Source organism: Castor canadensis, chromosome 7 (genome assembly GCF_047511655.1).
Source record: "Castor canadensis chromosome 7, mCasCan1.hap1v2, whole genome shotgun sequence".
Classification (NCBI taxonomy): domain Eukaryota; kingdom Metazoa; phylum Chordata; class Mammalia; order Rodentia; family Castoridae; genus Castor; species Castor canadensis.
The window spans coordinates 139,749,093-139,765,987 of NC_133392.1; the positions used below are offsets into that span (position 1 = coordinate 139,749,093).

Below are 16,895 nucleotides of genomic sequence, written 5' to 3' on the forward strand. Positions count from 1 at the left end.
TGGGTGGGGGGAAAAGAAGGGGCGGTGGTGGGGGCAGCCTCAGGGGCCTGAGCAGGCCCTTGATGGCCTGGGAAGTGCCAGATGCCAGGCTGAGGAGGGGACCCTGGGGGGGATCCATGCATCCCACCCAGGTACCCCTTTCCAGCCCAGATCCCAGAACTGCCCCTCCTGGTGGGTTTCTCTTTGGTCTGTCTGCTCAGGTGGATGCGCAACTGACAGGAAGAAGCAGCCAGAAGGCAGAGAGGGGAACACAGGTAGAGATGATGGGTGGGGAAGGTGGGGAAGAGCCAGTGGTGCCCTCAGCTTGCCCTGTGTGCCCTCTGCAAACCCCTCAGAGGAATCTCTCCACTCCTACTCTCTTCCTGCCTGGACGCGTTCATGCAGTGCAGTGCCAGTTCTGAGAAGGAAAAGAGAGGGGGAGGGACAAAGTACCTCTCTCTTGATCTCTCACTCTTCTGAGTTTGAACTCAGGGCCTCATACTTGCTAGGCAAGCGCTATCATTTGAGCCCTTTTTGCTTTAGTTATTTTTCAGATAGGGTCTCACACTATTTTTGTCCAAGCCAACCTGGGACTGTGATTCTCTTACCTATACCTCCTGCATAGCTGGGATTATAGTTGTGAACAACCAATGCCTAGCTTGTTTGTTGAGATAGGGTTTCACGAACTTTTTGCCTGGGCTAGTCTTAAACCTTGATCCTCCCAATCTCTGCCTCCTGCAAACCTGGAATTATAGGCATGCAGCACTGTGTCTGGTACTCTCTAGAAAGCCCACTCTTGCTGTCTCTTGGGCAGAGGGTATTGGGGCAGTGCTGATCCCCTGAGTTCCTCCATGTCCCCCTCTTCCCAGGTCCAGAGAGAGGCAGCAGCTGATGAGGTGAGCCTCTCATCTGGGCTAGCTAAAGGGATCTGGGGAGGGGGTGCCAGCATGAGTTCTTTGGACGAGGCTTTGAGACACAGAGCCTAAGCATGGGGGTGATAGGTAACTACACAGCTTGCAGCATTCCTTGGGGCCAGTTGCTGAGCCCACTGCCTCTCCCTGGGTGGTTGGGCTGGAAGCCGGGAGGACACGCCTGCCGAGTTGGTAGCAAATGGCCATGGGCATCATGGGTAGAGCCAAGGCCTTGGCCATGAAACCCTTAAATTTTGGTCCTCATTTTGCTGACATGCTGTGTGCCCCAGGGCCCACCATTATTCCTCTCTGGTCCTTAGTTTCCTCATCTGGAAAATGGCTATGGGTCTGGGTTGGTGGGAAATGAGGGTGAGGCTTGTTTTCTATGGCTCTCATCTGCATGTTCCTCTCAGATCACACACAGGATGCATGTCATGCTCTTTGGGCTTGGTGTGTGTGTGCGTGCGTGTATATGTGCGTGTATGTAGAGTGCATGTATGTGTGTGTTGAAAAGGGATGGGGTGAAGGGCTGATTCTGGAGTCTCCAAATAGACCTCCACCCTGTTCTTCCCTTTCAGTGCCCACCCTGTGCCCACGGTGCCCAGGAGAGCAATGTGAGTGAACACAGAGTGTGCAGGGTGGGGTGGGCGAGGGCTGAGAGTGGGTGTTGCCTGGAGTTGGCTGGAGCTTCCAGGTTGAGAACAAGGGGTCTTTTGTATGTTTTCCAGCCCATTCACCAGAGCTAGGCTTGACCCCCAACCCCATGTCTGCCCAGTCCTGGCTGCATGGACAGCCTCCTGCCCTGTGATCTGGACAGTGCGTCTGGACCTAGGGTGGACAGGGCACTGGTGGTGGTAGGTCAGGGGATCAGGACCTTGGTTGCTGCTCCGAGCTCTGCACTTCCCACCAGTTATCAGGCCTGCTTTGCTTGGAAGGCTTCACAAGTCACCTTGAAGGCCTAGACGGGGAGGGGTAGCTCAGAGCCACACAGTCCAGCACTGGCCCTCAAAGCCAGAGGTAGCTCAGGGCCTGAGCACACTCCTTTCTTCCCCCTCATAGCTGGTCCTGGCCCACCCTCCCTCTGGGCGACTGAAAAGACAAGGGAGAGGGACGTAGAGTGAGCCCAGCTGGTACCCAACTGTGCCTCGCCTATGGGCAGCATTAGTCACTGCTTTCCCATGGCCTGATGGTCTGAGTAGACATGCCACATTGGTCCTCCAAGTGTACAATCCAAACCGTCCTCAGCAATAAGCCCCTGGCTTTGGGAGACATCAAGAAGTACCCCCACTGCTGTCTGCCCCTCTTCTGATCCAGTCCCCACCAAATCTGGTAAGGCCCATGATTCCCAGATGTGCAGGGATTACCATGGCAACCGAGCAACCATGTTATCCTACAGCTGGGGGCAGGGCTAGCCAAAGCCTGGCAAGTTACAGAAAGTAGATTACACCCTTCTGCAAGTTTTATAGCCTTAGGAAACAGAGTCAGAATGCTGACTGGCCTGGTAGGCAGAGCAGGGGCTAGGATTCGGGCTGTTGGTCCTGCTACCATATTGTGTGAACCTAGCTGAATTGCTTGCTCTCTCTGTGTCCCTGGTTTCCTCTTCTTCCCTGAGGTATAACGCGTTCTCGTCTGTGCCCTCAGGTCACACTTGGTTCCTCAGGTCCAAAGGTGAGTCTCAGCAGATAACTGGACTCTCCTGCGCTCTTTGGCCCCATCCCATCCCTTTGGTGGCCATGTGGTTGTGTGTTTATATCAGGATGGTGACCTGTGTGAGTATGGGGTCATTGAGTGTGTTGGAGATAATGGGGTGGGGGGGAGCAGGGGGCTGTGTGTACAAAGATGTCAAGAGCTCCCCTTTTCTGAGGCTTTACTGGGCACCAGGCCCTGGGCCCGATACGCACACATGAATCACTTTTCTAATCCCGCAAAACACTCATCTGCAGGGTAAGTACTCTCATTTGGCTTCAGAGGAAACTGGGGCCCAGCTGTGCCGGTGCATGGAACTGGATGCATCAGAGCGATTGGGTGTGGGTGTGGCCCCCTGGGGCTGAGGGTTGAGCCCACGTACCTGTGGGCCTAACAGGCCACAGAACTTGTGAGTGATACGGTAGGCAGCACATGCAGATATAGACTGAGCTCTTGTGTGCTCCTAAGAATGCAGTGTGACTCCTCAGAGGCACCTCCATTGAGGTGAGTGTGTGCCAGGCTCTGTGCCTAGCACTTTGCCTTCAGCACCCCACTTCTTCCTTACCATGGCACCTTGAGGCAGGTGCTGATATGAACCCCATTTTATTGATGAGGAAACTAAGGCTCAGAGAGGTGACATAACTTGCCCTATGTCACATGCCAGCAAGTACAGCAAGAACTCAGGCAGCCTGACACTCAGCCATCGTGTTTATACCACCCTGGGTGTGTGTGGGTGGTCCTATGCACATGTGTCCGTGGGCCCTGGATGTGCTGTGTATGAGCTGGTGTGATGCATATGAGTGTGGGGAGAGGGATACCCTCGGTGTGGGGCTGTAGGTTTGCCAAATATAGCCTTTTGGGGTGGGAGGGGCATGTGAATGGTACATTTGGAATCCATATGTTGTGTGCAAAGTGGGGGATGGGGGGGCCTAAATGTGCCTGCACATTTACATGAAGAATGGGTAGCGGAGGTCCCTCCAATCCCAGTCACCATTCTGGTTTCACCCACAGGGAGGGAAAGGTGAGCGAGGGCTTCCTGGTCCATCAGGCCCCAAGGGAGAGAAGGGAGCACGGGTAAGTGCCCAGCCATGCCCACTGTAGGACCCTTCCCAGCTGGCCTTGGGGAGGCGGGTGGAATGTGAACTGACATCCCATTATCTCAGTGGAAAGCCTGGCCAAATGGGGGATGAAGGCAGGTCTTCCTGGGGGTTAGTGGGTGGATGCCTCTGTTTTCTGGGGACTCCCGCAGGAGCCCCAGCCCTGATCCCTGTTCTTTACTTTCAGGGCAATGACTGTGTTCGAATCTCCCCGGATGCCCCACTTCAGGTAAGACCTAGAGGTAAGGTTTGCTTCAGGGACAAGATGGGGCCAGCTCTGAGTCCCTCTCAACACCTTGTCAATACCTTGTCTCTCTGTTCAGTGTGCAGAAGGCCTGAAAGGAGAGAAAGGAGAGTCAGGAGCCTTGGTGAGCATGGGACTGGAGACAGGGCAGGAATAGCAGGTCCTGGTCCCTCATCCTCCCTTCCTCACCCCTTCTTTTGTGTTCTTCCTCATCTCAGGGACCCTCAGGACTCCCAGGCTCAACAGGCCAGAAGGTAATAAGGCCTGGATTTGGATGGGGTTAGGGTCAGAGTCTGAAGGCCTACAAGCACAAGGAAGGGAGATGTACAAAGTCTTCCTAGAGGATGGTGTCAGTGGGCAGAGTTGGCTGTACCCTCCCACACCTCTCTCAATTACCTGCCCGGCCCAAATGCCCACCACACCTGGTGAGTGGCCTGGCTGACTTGGAAGTTCTCCTTGTCATCTGCCTATCTGTAGAAGCCATTCAATTTCAGCCAAGGCAGAGACCAGGGGTCTGGAAAGCAGTTGCCCTTCCCCCAGTTGGAGCTACCTTGGCTCTTCCAGTCATTTCCTTTAACCTCCTTCACTTTGCCTCTTCCTTCCCCAGGGCCAGAAAGGCGAGAAGGGTGATGGAGGCCTGAAGGGCTTGCCAGGAAAGCCAGGCCGAGATGTACGGTGCTGGGGACCCTTCCCCCCCAGCCCCAGGGGCACAGAAAGGGGAGGAGGGCAGAAAAGGACCTGAACCCAGGCCTCCTGACTCCCAGCTTCAGACACTCTGAGGCTGACATTTGATGACCTTGGGGTCTATTTTGGGAGAAGGGCAGTGAATGTGGGACAGACCTCTGGCTGTCCTTAACCCCTGCCTTGTTCCCCACAGGGCCGGCCAGGAGAGATCTGTGTTATTGGGCCCAAGGGACAGAAAGTGAGTAGTGGATCTGGCGGGTGGAGAGGCATGGTAGAGGTGGGGTGGCAGCTCTCTGACACCCACTTATGTCTGTGCCAGGGAGATCCTGGCTTTGTTGGGCCTGAGGGGTTGGCAGGAGAGCCTGGGCCCCCTGGCTTCCCTGGACCCCCTGGGATAGGACTGCCTGGGACCCCGGTGAGTACCCCTTGCCTCTCCTATTGTCCTTTCCTGAGACTCCCTCTCCCACTGTGGTCAAGACCCCATCTCAGGGGTCCTGTTGGAGGAGGTGTTAGGGGAAAAGCTCTCACTGTACTGCAGTGAGGGGGTCCCTGGAAAACTTCCATTTACTCTGTTTCTGCCTTTAGGGAGATCCAGGTGGCCCGCAAGGCCCTAAGGGAGACAAGGTATGCAGAGGGAGAAGTGGGCACACAGAGGAGCCCGCTGCTTGGTGGGCAGTGGGAGGGAAGAGGGCAGGGAGGAGGCTAGGCATTTGGCTAAGGAGGCTTGGCTCAGCCAGGCCTTGTTGGGCAGTGTCCCCACCCCGTGGTTGATGAGGTGGGGGCCTTGGCCTTGATGAATGGAAAGGTGTGGAAATGTCTGTCTATCTATCTTCTGTCTGTCGCTGTGCTTTCTCTGGGCCCCCCAAATCACCTCCTATCTGTTGTACCAGAGAAGGGCACATGGTGGCCTTGTTTCTACTGTTCTTTGTTTGAGCTGGACATAGAGAAGGCCAGGCACCAGGGGAGGGCTTATTGAGCAGATGGACCAAACAGAGATGGGCGGTTTGGCAGAGATGGTGTTGCCACTGAGAGAGGGGGATGGGGAAAGGGAAGACGGCTGAGGTCATGTAGGCTGAGGCCTCCCTTTTAAACCTTTCTTCTTACCACAGGGCAGCTCTGGGACACCAGGAAAGGAAGGCCCTGGTGGGAAGCCTGTGAGTGACTCTGAGCTTGAGGAGAGGGGATTGCTGCCCACTATGCCTGGGTCTGCTCTTTCAGGGCCTCTGGGGGGAAGAGGGGTCTAGGTCCTCAGACCCCTTCTTGGCATACCAGTTCCTCTGCCCTGGCACCAATGCTCCTGCTTCTTCTTCAACAGGGAAAGCCAGGGGTGAAGGGAGAGAAGGTGAGTCCCATGCCTGGCTGCCCAAGGTTGGAGTGGGGATGGGAGCGCCTCTGCACAAATGACACTGCACAGCAAGGGCCCTGAGTCTTCAGGTGACCCTTGGTGCTTCTTTAGTCCTGTGGAAGGCATGTGTGATGAAGAGATAAAGAACCTAGCTTGGATCGGGTACTGGTGGCTCATGCCTGTAATCCTAGTTCCTTGGGAGGCTGAAATTGGGAAGATCATGGTTTGAGGCCAGCCCAGACAAATAGTTTGCAATACCACATCTCCAAAATAACCAGAGCAAAATGGACTGGAGGTGTGACTGAACTGGTAGAGTGCCTGCTTTGCAAACATGAAGCCCTAAGTTCAAACCCCAGTCTTACCAAAATAAATACATAAACAAACAAACAAATAAACAGCCTGGCTTGGGATCAGCTGGAATCAGAATCTGCCTTTGCCACTCACATGGTTTGTGAATGTGGTGGGTTAGTTAGCCATTCTCTTAGCTCAAGTTTCCACATCTGTCAGGGAGACACATCTGTTTCCGATGGCTGGCTGTGAGGACATAGTTTCCTGATGTCCAAGAAATTTAGGATGAATGGATGCTCTCCACTTTGATGGCAGGGACCGAGCACAGGCCCATCCACTCAATGTCTATAGCTGTGTGAGCAGGAGGCTCCCAGCCTTCCCCAGGGTCTCAGCCCCACCCTGTCCTCTCACAGTCTCTCTCTTCTACTAGGGTGACCCCTGTGAAGTGTGCCCAACACTGTCTGAAGGGTTCCAGAACTTCGTGGGGCTCCCTGGAAAGCCAGGGCCCAAGGGGGAACCAGGTGATCCTGCACCAGCCAGGGTGAGTGTCCAAATGGTGCCTGAGGGGTACTCCACCCTTTATACACATTAAACAAACCCCAGGCCATGATCATAGACAGGAGTTGGGCAGAGGGGCTTCTGCAGGACACAGAGAGATTGTGGCAGAGGGTCTAGGCACTAAGGGGTCTGAACCATATTGCTTAGAGCTGGGCTAGAATATATTCCAGGTCTCCATGGCAAACAGCCAAGACTATCTAAGAGACTTGAGGATGCATTTTGAACTAACTAGTGTGGGGCCATCCCTTGTTATGAGTGAAGCTATGCCCTGGGTTTGGGTGTTGACTGGAGGTAAGGACAAGGAGTGGTCAGGGCTGGATCGGGGTCCTGGCCTGGACTCCCACCCCACTTTCTCACAGACCTTTTCTTTCAGGAGGGCCTGGGAACTGTTGAACTCAAAGGTGATCGGGTATGTACAGAACTGTCCATTGGGGTAGTTAACCTCTTTTTTCTCGTTTGTTATGTGGATTGATGTGCCCTGTCTCTGGGGTGCTGGTTTTGAACCCCACAGGACCCCGGGTATTTGAAGGGTATGTGGCATTTCATATTGCTGTCCTCATATATGGCCAGGGAGTTTGGGGTGCCCCATTATCCCCAGTCATAGCCCACAGCCATTTTTCCCTGCAGGGAGATCCCGGCATCCAAGGCATCAAGGGAGAAAAGGTGAGAAAGCCCCAGTGTGGGCTAGCCCTCTCTGCCTGCTGGGAGCCTTTCTGATTACTTCTCTTCTCTCCCCAGGGGGAACCCTGCTTATCCTGCAGCTCACTTGTAGGGGCCCAGCATCTTGGGCCTTCAGGGTCCAATGAAGATGTGGGATCTCCTGGTGCCAGTTTACTTGGCCTTCTGGTGAGTGACTGGTTCTTGTCACATTGGTGTCCTTTCTGGCTCTTCAAGTCCCAAGTCTTGGGCAGACCAAGAGAGAGGCCATGAGGCAGATGCCCCGACCTGTATCCTGATCCCTCCACCCCTGTACTACCTCAGGTTACTTGCCCTGGGACTTCTTCAGCACCTCGGAGCACCACTTGTACAGCAAGAGTAGTTGTGCAGCTACGTGCAGGCTGTGGGATTTGTCAGGCCCATTGTCACTTTCTCTCTCTGGTTGAATACTGGCACACTGGGAGCTTGAGGGGGTGGCAGTGGAGAGGTGCTGTGACTCTGTCTTGGTTATTTTTTCAGGGGAAAGCTGGAGCGCCAGGGCCAAGAGGGCTGAAAGGAGAAAAGGTGAGACTTGGGCTAGATGTCAGGGACACCAGGGAAGGAGGCAGAGGAGAGGTAGCCCAGGGCAGTGAGTGGGGCAGAAGCCAGGCTATAAATTGACAGAGAAATGAATTCATGTGTTTTGCAGATTGGAGTCAAAGAATTTATTTCCAAGGGCCTTCATGTTCTCCAAGAGAATTTCTTAGTGTTGTATTTTTAATTTAATGATAATCTAAAACTATTAAGCACATCCAATACTACTTGTAGTAAAAATAGTATTTAACACTTCTTTTCTGCTTATTGTATGTCAGGCTCTGCTCCAAGTCTTGCACATGCATAAACTTGTTTTATCCTCCCCAAACCTTATGGAGTGGGTACTCTGTTAGTACCATTTTAAGGATGAGGAAAGGGAGGCACAGAAAGACCAAGTAAGTTACCCAAAGCCACATGGGTGTTTGGATGCAGGACTGGGATTTGAGCACATGAAGTCTGGCCCCAGAGTCTAAAATCTCTGTCACTCAGCTGGGTCACTCAATTGCAGTGTCCCTGTTAACGTTTGTTTTTATGATGGTGTTAGAGATAAATGGCAGCATTGGACTTCTAATGGAGTGTTACTCAAATGAGGAGTTCTGTGGGTGTGCGAGTACTCAAGTGTGAGACACACTGAGATATATGTTCAGACTCAATTCTAACTGCAAACCTAACCTGGTATTTCTCAAATGGAGCTTCTGCACCCTGACCTTCTTTCTCAGCAAATGGCATATACCCAGATCCCCAAATCCATATCCTGGTGTCACCCTTGCCTCCCCTCTTCTCCACATCATCACCCCTTCCATCCATCCCCGTAGCAAGACCTGATGTTTTTGCCAATCTCCCTTGACTCCCCCTGCTTCCCTTACCTTCTCTGCTGCCAGCTTGTTCTGGGTCTCCCTGGCCTGTCACCTGGGTGGTGGCAGCCTCTTCTGGCCTGCCCGCGGCCACTGCAGCCTTCAACAGCTCATTTATCATCTTGTAGCTTGTGTGGCTTTGTAAAAAGAACTCAGATTACATTATTTCCCCACTTACAATCCTTCTGGGACTTGACTTTGTGCCACAGTCCTGCTGAGTCTCACTCTGGATGACCTTTCTTTCCATATTCATCTGGCTCTCTCTTTACCATGCTGTAACTGTCCCCACCCTCCTTCCATTCTGGAATATATCAAGACTGTTGTCACCTCTTGAATTCTACACAGGTGGCTCCCACTAGAATTGTCTAGAACATTTTCCCTCCCCACTATCCTAGTCTTTCCTTGACTGACTTTCTCTTCTTTCTAATAATTGTGGTCCTACTTCTCTGACCACCTTGTCTAAAATGGGCTCTCCTTTTACTCTGTCTCACTACCTTGTTTCTTTCTTCGAACTCATCACTATTTAATGTCGTGGTCTAAAATGTTCTAAGTATGCAAGCTCCCCTTGGTGTTTATATCTGGGCTGTTCACATACCCGTCACCTAGCTCAGTACTCATTGAAAAGGCATTCAATGAATACCTGTTGGATAAATAAATTAATGATCTCCGTGTGCTGGGTCAGGGTGAAGGTGGGGCTGGGATTCTGTGGTTGGCTACAGACTCCCTCAGGGGACCTTGGGGAAGTCTCTTTCCCTCTCTGGGCCTCAGTTTTGGTAGCCAGGAGATGAGAGGGCAGCCTAGATGTCCCAAGGGACTGCTCCTGTAGGTTTGAGATTGCTCTGGCACCTCTGCCCTGTTCCCCCTTTGACTGTATATTCTCTGCTTGGCCCTCAGGGTAATTTCGGGGAGGCAGGTCCAGCTGGCAGTCCAGTAAGTATGTTTTGGATGGCAATAGCTTGGGGCAAGATAAGGTGGGAAGTGCTGCCCACCACTGGGAAGCTGATAGGCTGACTCTGGGCATCAAATGTGGCTTCTCCTCATGTAGGGGCCACCAGGGCCAGTGGGACCAGCAGGCATCAAAGGGACAAAGGTGAGTCTGGAGCACCCCTGCATGCAGCTGGGCACTTCCAAGACAGACACGTGTTCCCTATTCCTGGGTCTCCTCACTGCCTGTAGGGTGAAGTGCAGTCCCTTAGCATGGCATATTCATTTCTTCCCCATGCCCCCACACTGTCTCCTGAGATGCCTCTTGCTCCCAGATCCCCTGCCCAGCCCTAGACCTTCAGAACCGAGGGACCCCCTAACCCAGCATCCTTGCTCAATAGGGAGAGCCTTGTGAGCCATGCTCAACCTTGTCCAAGCCTCAGGATGGGGATGACCATATGGTACACTTGCCTGGCCCAGCTGGAGAGAAGGGGGAGCCTGGGCCTCCAGGCTTTGGCCTGCCAGGAAAGCAGGTGAGTCACGGGGTCTTTGGAGGTAGATGTGGGCAGGGCTTCAGAGAGGGAAGAGATCCTGCCTGTGTCTCTTGACTCCCCGGGCAGAGGGGAATAGAGGAGTAGGTGGGAGGGGGTCCGTCACCTGCCCTGACAGTCTTTTTCCCTTTATCCTGGGACACAGTGTGGCAGAGAGGGCAGAGGAGCACCAACCTCAGACCAAACAGGACTGATTCCAATTCCAGTTTGGCCTTTTACGAGATCTTTGACTTGAGTGAATCACTTTTGTTCTCTGCATCTTACCCATAAAGTTGGGATAAAGCTTAGTAATGGTGGGCGCAAAGCACTGAGCAGCACACTGCGGGCATCAGAGCAGTGACAGTTATGGCTGTGGGAATTATTATTGCTAGTGCTTTAACAATAACAGCAAGCACCAAGCTAGTGGCCCTCTGTGCCATGGACTGCTTGCATATATTAACTCGTCTAATCTCACCAAAGCCCTATGGGAGTTATCATTCCCATCTGGTAGATGAGGAAACTGAGATGCAGAGCTAGATGAGGTAACTTGCCCAGGCCGTGCAGCTGCAGAGCCTGGCTCAGGTCTCTTCACTATGTGAGATTGCATCACTAGCAGGAGAGCACAGATTACAGTCTGTTTTCTTTCTTATCCTCTGGGGTCTAACACAGTGGCTGGACACTCAGGGGGGTCCAGTTTGAGTGAGCCAGTACTGAGACTGCTTTGTCCTCAGGGCAAGGCTGGAGAGCGTGGACTGAAGGGGCAGAAGGTGAGAGAATCTTGGTAGTCACATGGGTGGGTGGCACCTGTTCCTCACCTCCTTTACCAGATTGCCTTGTGCCGACTCTCTGCCCCCTTCCCAGTCCTCAGCCTCAGTGAGGGATTGTGAGTGCCTGTGGGGACCAGGGGCAACCTGTCCCCAACATGTCCACCTCTGGTCTCCTTGAACCTTACTCCTTACAGGGTGATGCTGGGAATCCTGGGGACCCAGGAACACCAGGCACCATGGGGCAGCCTGGACTATCAGGACAGCCTGGGGTTCGGGGCCCTGTGGGGCCAAAAGGAGAAAAGGTTAGTCTTTTTTGCGTGGGCAAAAAGAAATCAGGTGGAGAGCTAAGGGAAGGACTGCAGCGGCAGGCCATGAGCCCCAAAGAAGGCCAGAAGCCTTGTGGGTGGAGGCTCCTCAGACTGGTTTCTTAGGCTGGGAGTGAGGCAGCAGAGGTGTGGAGCTCTCAGAGAAGCACAGGGGCACCCTTTGTGATGCCTCCTGGCATGACTGCCAGCCTGGCTCAGTGGCTCCTGGCTATGCCCTTTCCTGACTAGGGTGATGGCTGCACCGCCTGCCCTAGCTTGCAGGGGGCGCTGACTGACGTAGCTGGACTGCCTGGGAAGCCAGGCCCCAAAGGAGAGCAGGGCCCTGAAGGTGTCGGCAGGCCTGGTAAACCGGTGAGTTCCAGCTGCCTGTCTTCTGGTCCTTCCCGGCCTGGACTTTGCCTTCTCTTCCTTCTGCCCCTTTTCCCCTGTGGGGACTCCATGGGCTCCCTTATGTCTTTTAGGGCCAGCCTGGTCTACCAGGAGTTCAGGGGCCCCCAGGACTAAAGGGCACACAGGTATGTATGAGCAAGTGGGCCTGGGTACACTATGTGTGGGTGAGGGTGCAGAGGGAGACACACGTGGGCTAAGGCCTAGAGTGGAGAGTGGAGACAGTGGAGAGCAGGAGAAGACCAGGAGGTTAAAGAGAAGAAACTGGGAAGGTGGAAGGGTGGGTTGTGAATCTCAAGCCAGGGATTGTCCTTCTGCCTCTTTAGGGAGAGCCAGGGCCTCCAGGAATTGGTGCTGAGGGGCCCCAGGTGAGTCTCCTGCCTTCCTTTTGCCTACCCACCCTTTCCCAACACTTCCATGAACCAGGTGCCCACTCCCATCCATTCCCCAAGCCACAGGGCTCTGCCTGCCCCTCAGATGCCCAACCTGGACTGCTATTGCTTCTGTCCTGGATTTGGTTTGATCCCTGATCCCCACTTCTCTGATCCTGGGTCTTCTTGGGGAGCTCCCCTGAGTTTGGGCTGGCAGATGTGCCACCCCAGACCAAGTCTGCCAGTAGGCAGGTAGGCTCTGGCTGTTAGGCCGCAGTCTGTCCTTTCTGACTTTCAGGGGGAGCCTGGAGCCCAAGGTTTGCCTGGCACTCAGGTACGTCTTTCTTGGGCCTGGAGGCCGCTGACAGGGGAAGGGGGCCACAGTTAGATAAGGGATAACTAACTGTGCTTCCATCTGCAGGGACTTCCAGGACCTCGGGGACCACCTGGCCCCACGGGAGAAAAGGGTGCCCAGGTGAGCGTCTGCCTCCAAGAGTCTTGGACCTGCAGAGTTTCTGAGTGTCCTGGTAGTGGGGGACATAGGTCTGAGTGATGCCCACCAGAGGGCTGCCCAAGACCCACTCTAATGCATCTCACTGCTGGATTGTGCTGGCTTTGAGGTCTGTGCCAGCAATCCCTGTGTCTTCTTCCCTAGGGACCTCCAGGGGTGAAAGGAACCATTGGGCCCATGGGACCTCCTGGTGCCAGCATCTCTGGGCCTCCGGTAAGAGTCACCTCTGTGCGCCATGCTGGGGATGTTGGTGGGATCTAGACACTGGTGCTGGGGAAAGGGCAAGGAGCTGATCCTGCTTGTCCCAGCAGTCTGGGGTGGGAGGAAAGAAGCCTCTGCCAGCCTTAGGGAAGGAAGTCACACTGTGTGTGTGTGTGGGGGAGCCCTTAAATGATAACAATGATCACCACCATTTCTCTCTCTCTCTTTGTTTTTTTTTTTTTTTTTTTTTTTTGCCTTCTTGGCAGTACTAGGATTTGAACTCAGGGCCTTTCACTTTCTAGGCAGGTAGTCTGCCACTTGAGCCATGCCTCTAACCCTCCTCTGTTCTTTTTAAAAACACTATTATTTTTCCTTTTTAGTTAACATGTAATAACTATACATATTTATGAGGTCCGTGTGCTATTTGAATACATATATATAACATGTTCCACTCAAATCAGGGTGACTAGCATTCCCACCTCCTTATCACTTCTTTGTGTTTAGTGCCTTCAGTTCCAATTCTGCTTCCTCTTTACAAGGACATCATAGGTTCTTGTAAACTGTCGTCACCCTACTGTGCAGTAGAACACCAAAACTATGCCTCCTATCTAACTGTATTTTGGTGCCTGTTATCCAACCTGCCTCTCTCTCCCTCTTACCTTTCCGGCCTCTAGAAATCACCATTCTATTCTCTTCTACTTGGAGATGGACATTTTTAGCTCCTGCGGAGGAGAGAGAGAACATGGTCACCACCATTTTTTGAATGGTGGCCTTGCTGAGGCTCTGTACTAAGCTTTGAACACACAGAAATTCACTTCCTCCTCACAACAGCCCTGTAAGGGTCCTGCTATTATTATCTCTTCCCTAGATAAGGAAACTGAAGGCCAGAGAGTGAGGGGCGGAGCCAAGAACTTGATGCTGGGTCTGACTCAAGCCCGCCCCCCCACTTCAAACCTCAGAGCCATGAGGGGCCATGCGAACCAGTTGTTACTCAAGCCAGTGTCTGTGGTGATGGAAGGATTCTATTCCACACTGCCCAAGGCAATGACTCCCACGTTTAAAAGACTAGTCTATTGAGCAAATTGCATAGATTAAGTAATAATAAATGCATTTTCTCGTTTTAGTCATCAAAGACCTGTCTAGTAGTCAGCATCTACTCCATGTGAACCTACTAGAATTTTATAAGATGATATAATTTTAGCTTAAATCAAAGAAATGCTACCTTTCAGCCAGCCTGTACCATGCTGGGTCATGGGCAAGTGTATAACTTCTCTCGAGCTTTTGGTTATGTTGAAAATAGCCCAGTGCACCACACCCTTTCCTATCTTTGTGGATCTTTACAGAAGTTCTCATTTCTGTCTGGGAACCATGGATATATTCCTCCTGGGGGGCACGCCAAAGCTCAAAGGGAGCAGGGTCTTGCCCAGGCCCACATGGCTGGTCTGCATTACCCAGCAAAGTTGGACAGTCAAGGCCCCTGCCTGTCCCACGGAGCCCCAAGTGTAAGGGAGGGTCCCACAGGAAGGCAGCTGTGGGGACTGCTGTGTGCCAGACTGGCGTGCCCTCTAAACCTCTGCTCCTGAATCCTATCCTGGGGGCTTCCCACCCCACACTCACTAGTCATGTGACCTTAGGCAAGTGACAGCAGCTCAGAGTCTCCAATTTCTTGCTGATAAAATAGGGGTTGCAATTCCTTTCTCCTGGCTCAGTCTTGGAAGTAACTTTAGAGAGAGAGAACATGTGTAGCACACACCACAGGAGAGAGCAGAGACTTTGGGACAGGCAGATGCTGGCAGCTGTGCAGTTGGGTTGATGGTGAGATTTCTTCAAGCCTGTTTCCTGTAAAACAGAACAACACTGTCCTGCAGGGGACTCCACTCACTGATCTCTGACAGGTGCTTGGCCCAGTGTGGTGCCAGGAAGCCCAGCTTTCTTCTTTCTCCCTCCTCTACTTGCTGCCTGGCCTTGGTCTCCTCTCGAACATGGGCACAGAGCCTGACATTGCTGCGGTTTGTCCTGTCTCCCTCCTCCAAGGCAGGCCAAATGGCTCACCTTGGAGCCTACCAACACTGTCCAGCCTCACCACCAACTCTGAGCTTTCTTCCTTCAGGGCCAAGATGGGCAGCAAGGACAGACTGGACTTCCAGGAGCCAGGGGGACACCAGTGAGTATGGTGCCCCCGGTGGCAGGAAACCAGGGCTGGGCCATCTCTGCACCTCTACCTACTCACCTGTTTGTGTTTCTTCTCCGCAGGGGGAAAAGGGATCTCAGGGAGAGAAGGTAAGTCCCAAGGACCTGTGGCCACTACTCTGGAGGAATTAATCACATCACCTCCCAGTAGTATCTGGAGGTTGCCCAGACTGGAGGGTGGGAGCTGAGGGGACATCCTGGTCTCTCTGCTATCCACCAATTCCCTGATTCCAGGGGCTGCAGAAACTCCCCATTTCACCTGGTTGCTGCTCCAAGACTCAACCAGGATCTCAGAAGACCTGAGAACTCCAAGGCTCCCTTAGCAGGGATTTTACACCTGCGTTTTCATGTGGAGGCTGGGTCAGAGGACAGGGCAGGCAGAGAGTTAGGAAGGACTAGTGGTGAGAAGGTAGAGAGGTGAGGGACTAGGATGGAAGGGCATGGAACCGTCTGGGCTCAGAGAAGCAGGGCTGCCCAGGGTGGAACTGTGAGAATTTGTGGGCAGCAGAGAATTTGTAACTAAGCAATGTCCTGTCTGCAGCAGCCATCTGTCATAAGCTGAACACTCACCATGTGCAGGACTTTTGCACCCATCAGTCCATTGCATTCTCTAATAGTCTACACTGTTGGAATTATTGTTCCCACTTTACAGAGGAGGAGCCTGAGGTCCACAGGCACAACTATAGAGGCAGATCCTGGATTTTAACCCTGACCTCCATCTCTAGAACCCATGCTGCCTCCCGGACATGGTTTCCCAAGGGCCCCTATCTTTACCACTTCTAACCAAGGCTCTTGTCTTTCCAGGGTGAGCCAGGAGAGTGCTCCTGCCCCTCTCGGGGAGACCCCATCTTCTCTGGCATGCCGGTGAGTGGTACTAAGAGCTAAGCCCACTGTGGAGAGGCCTGGCTTTCAGCCTCACCTGCTGCCCAGTGTGTGCCGGCGCCATGGGGCTTTGTGCCCCAGCCAGCCGCCTCCCCACGCAGCTCTGCGCTTGGTGTAGACATTGCCTGTAACTTCTCCCGTTCTTTTGCGACCCCCACTCCCACCCAGGGTGCTCCGGGACTTTGGATGGGCAGCTCCTGGCAGCCGGGCCCGCAGGTGTGTGTGGCTTCTCTCCTCTGCCTCTTCTTTTGTCCTCCAGTGCCCCGCGGCTTGCCCACCTGACACCAATACACTGCCCTCGGCAAAGAGGCAGGGCTTCTTCTGGCTCTGATTCTGTTGTCTCTCCCTCAGGGTCCCCCAGGTGTTCCTGGACCGCCAGGCCCCCCCGGAATGCCTGGGCTGCAGGTAAAAGTGGAGAAGAGAATGAGGAGTTGGGGTGGTAGGGCTCAGGCTGGACCTGTGTGCACTGCTCCCCAGCCCTCACCATGTGCACCTGTCATGTCTCCCTCCTTTGTGCTTCTGCTTCCCAGCTTGGGGTGGAGATCCATAGACCCCTGGGCCAGGCCTGTGCACTCCCAGATCTTTTTCAAGGCATGCTCTGTTGTGGGCTAGTGTAGGCAACCCACGAATGGGTATCAGGCTCAGGCCTTGGTCAGCCGTGGGGAGAATCTGAGTCAGATCTCAGTCCCTGACACTCCATTTTGGAACAGCATTTAACGTTCATTTACCCATGTAGCACCTATTTTCGCAGGTCTGCTATTTTCCAAGCACTGTTTTAGGTGCTGAGATAAAGTAATGAACAAAAAACTTAATTTATTTGCCCCCTTGGAGCTTTCGTTCCAGTAGGAGAAACAGGCAAAAGGCAAGATAAGTAAATAAAATATAGAACATTAGAAAGTGGTACACACTAAGGAGAAAGATAGAGCAGGG

At 53.3% G+C, this 16,895-nt stretch overlaps 1 protein-coding gene across 3 annotated transcripts in view; it reads left to right on the forward strand.

The window, feature by feature from the left end:
• The window catches only part of Col16a1 (collagen type XVI alpha 1 chain), a 48,664-nt gene that overhangs the window by 7,466 nt on the left and 24,303 nt on the right, over window positions 1-16,895 (forward strand). For 2 of the 3 annotated variants that reach the window (XM_074080713.1, XM_074080714.1), the window contains exons 9-43: window positions 201-254; window positions 849-875; window positions 1,469-1,504; window positions 2,532-2,558; window positions 3,588-3,650; window positions 3,861-3,902; window positions 3,997-4,041; window positions 4,136-4,171; window positions 4,525-4,587; window positions 4,795-4,839; window positions 4,921-5,016; window positions 5,187-5,225; window positions 5,711-5,755; window positions 5,917-5,943; window positions 6,665-6,775; window positions 7,166-7,201; window positions 7,420-7,455; window positions 7,531-7,638; window positions 7,969-8,013; window positions 9,771-9,806; window positions 9,922-9,966; window positions 10,202-10,333; window positions 11,062-11,097; window positions 11,292-11,399; window positions 11,652-11,774; window positions 11,885-11,938; window positions 12,137-12,178; window positions 12,480-12,515; window positions 12,603-12,656; window positions 12,837-12,905; window positions 15,004-15,057; window positions 15,147-15,173; window positions 15,888-15,947; window positions 16,134-16,181; window positions 16,317-16,370. In XM_074080713.1, the coding sequence (XP_073936814.1) occupies window positions 201-254; window positions 849-875; window positions 1,469-1,504; window positions 2,532-2,558; window positions 3,588-3,650; window positions 3,861-3,902; window positions 3,997-4,041; window positions 4,136-4,171; window positions 4,525-4,587; window positions 4,795-4,839; window positions 4,921-5,016; window positions 5,187-5,225; window positions 5,711-5,755; window positions 5,917-5,943; window positions 6,665-6,775; window positions 7,166-7,201; window positions 7,420-7,455; window positions 7,531-7,638; window positions 7,969-8,013; window positions 9,771-9,806; window positions 9,922-9,966; window positions 10,202-10,333; window positions 11,062-11,097; window positions 11,292-11,399; window positions 11,652-11,774; window positions 11,885-11,938; window positions 12,137-12,178; window positions 12,480-12,515; window positions 12,603-12,656; window positions 12,837-12,905; window positions 15,004-15,057; window positions 15,147-15,173; window positions 15,888-15,947; window positions 16,134-16,181; window positions 16,317-16,370 (1,959 nt within the window). The remainder of the gene's footprint in view (window positions 1-200; window positions 255-848; window positions 876-1,468; window positions 1,505-2,531; window positions 2,559-3,587; window positions 3,651-3,860; window positions 3,903-3,996; window positions 4,042-4,135; window positions 4,172-4,524; window positions 4,588-4,794; window positions 4,840-4,920; window positions 5,017-5,186; window positions 5,226-5,710; window positions 5,756-5,916; window positions 5,944-6,664; window positions 6,776-7,165; window positions 7,202-7,419; window positions 7,456-7,530; window positions 7,639-7,968; window positions 8,014-9,770; window positions 9,807-9,921; window positions 9,967-10,201; window positions 10,334-11,061; window positions 11,098-11,291; window positions 11,400-11,651; window positions 11,775-11,884; window positions 11,939-12,136; window positions 12,179-12,479; window positions 12,516-12,602; window positions 12,657-12,836; window positions 12,906-15,003; window positions 15,058-15,146; window positions 15,174-15,887; window positions 15,948-16,133; window positions 16,182-16,316; window positions 16,371-16,895) is intronic. The other variant, XM_074080715.1, reaches the window with a different exon arrangement.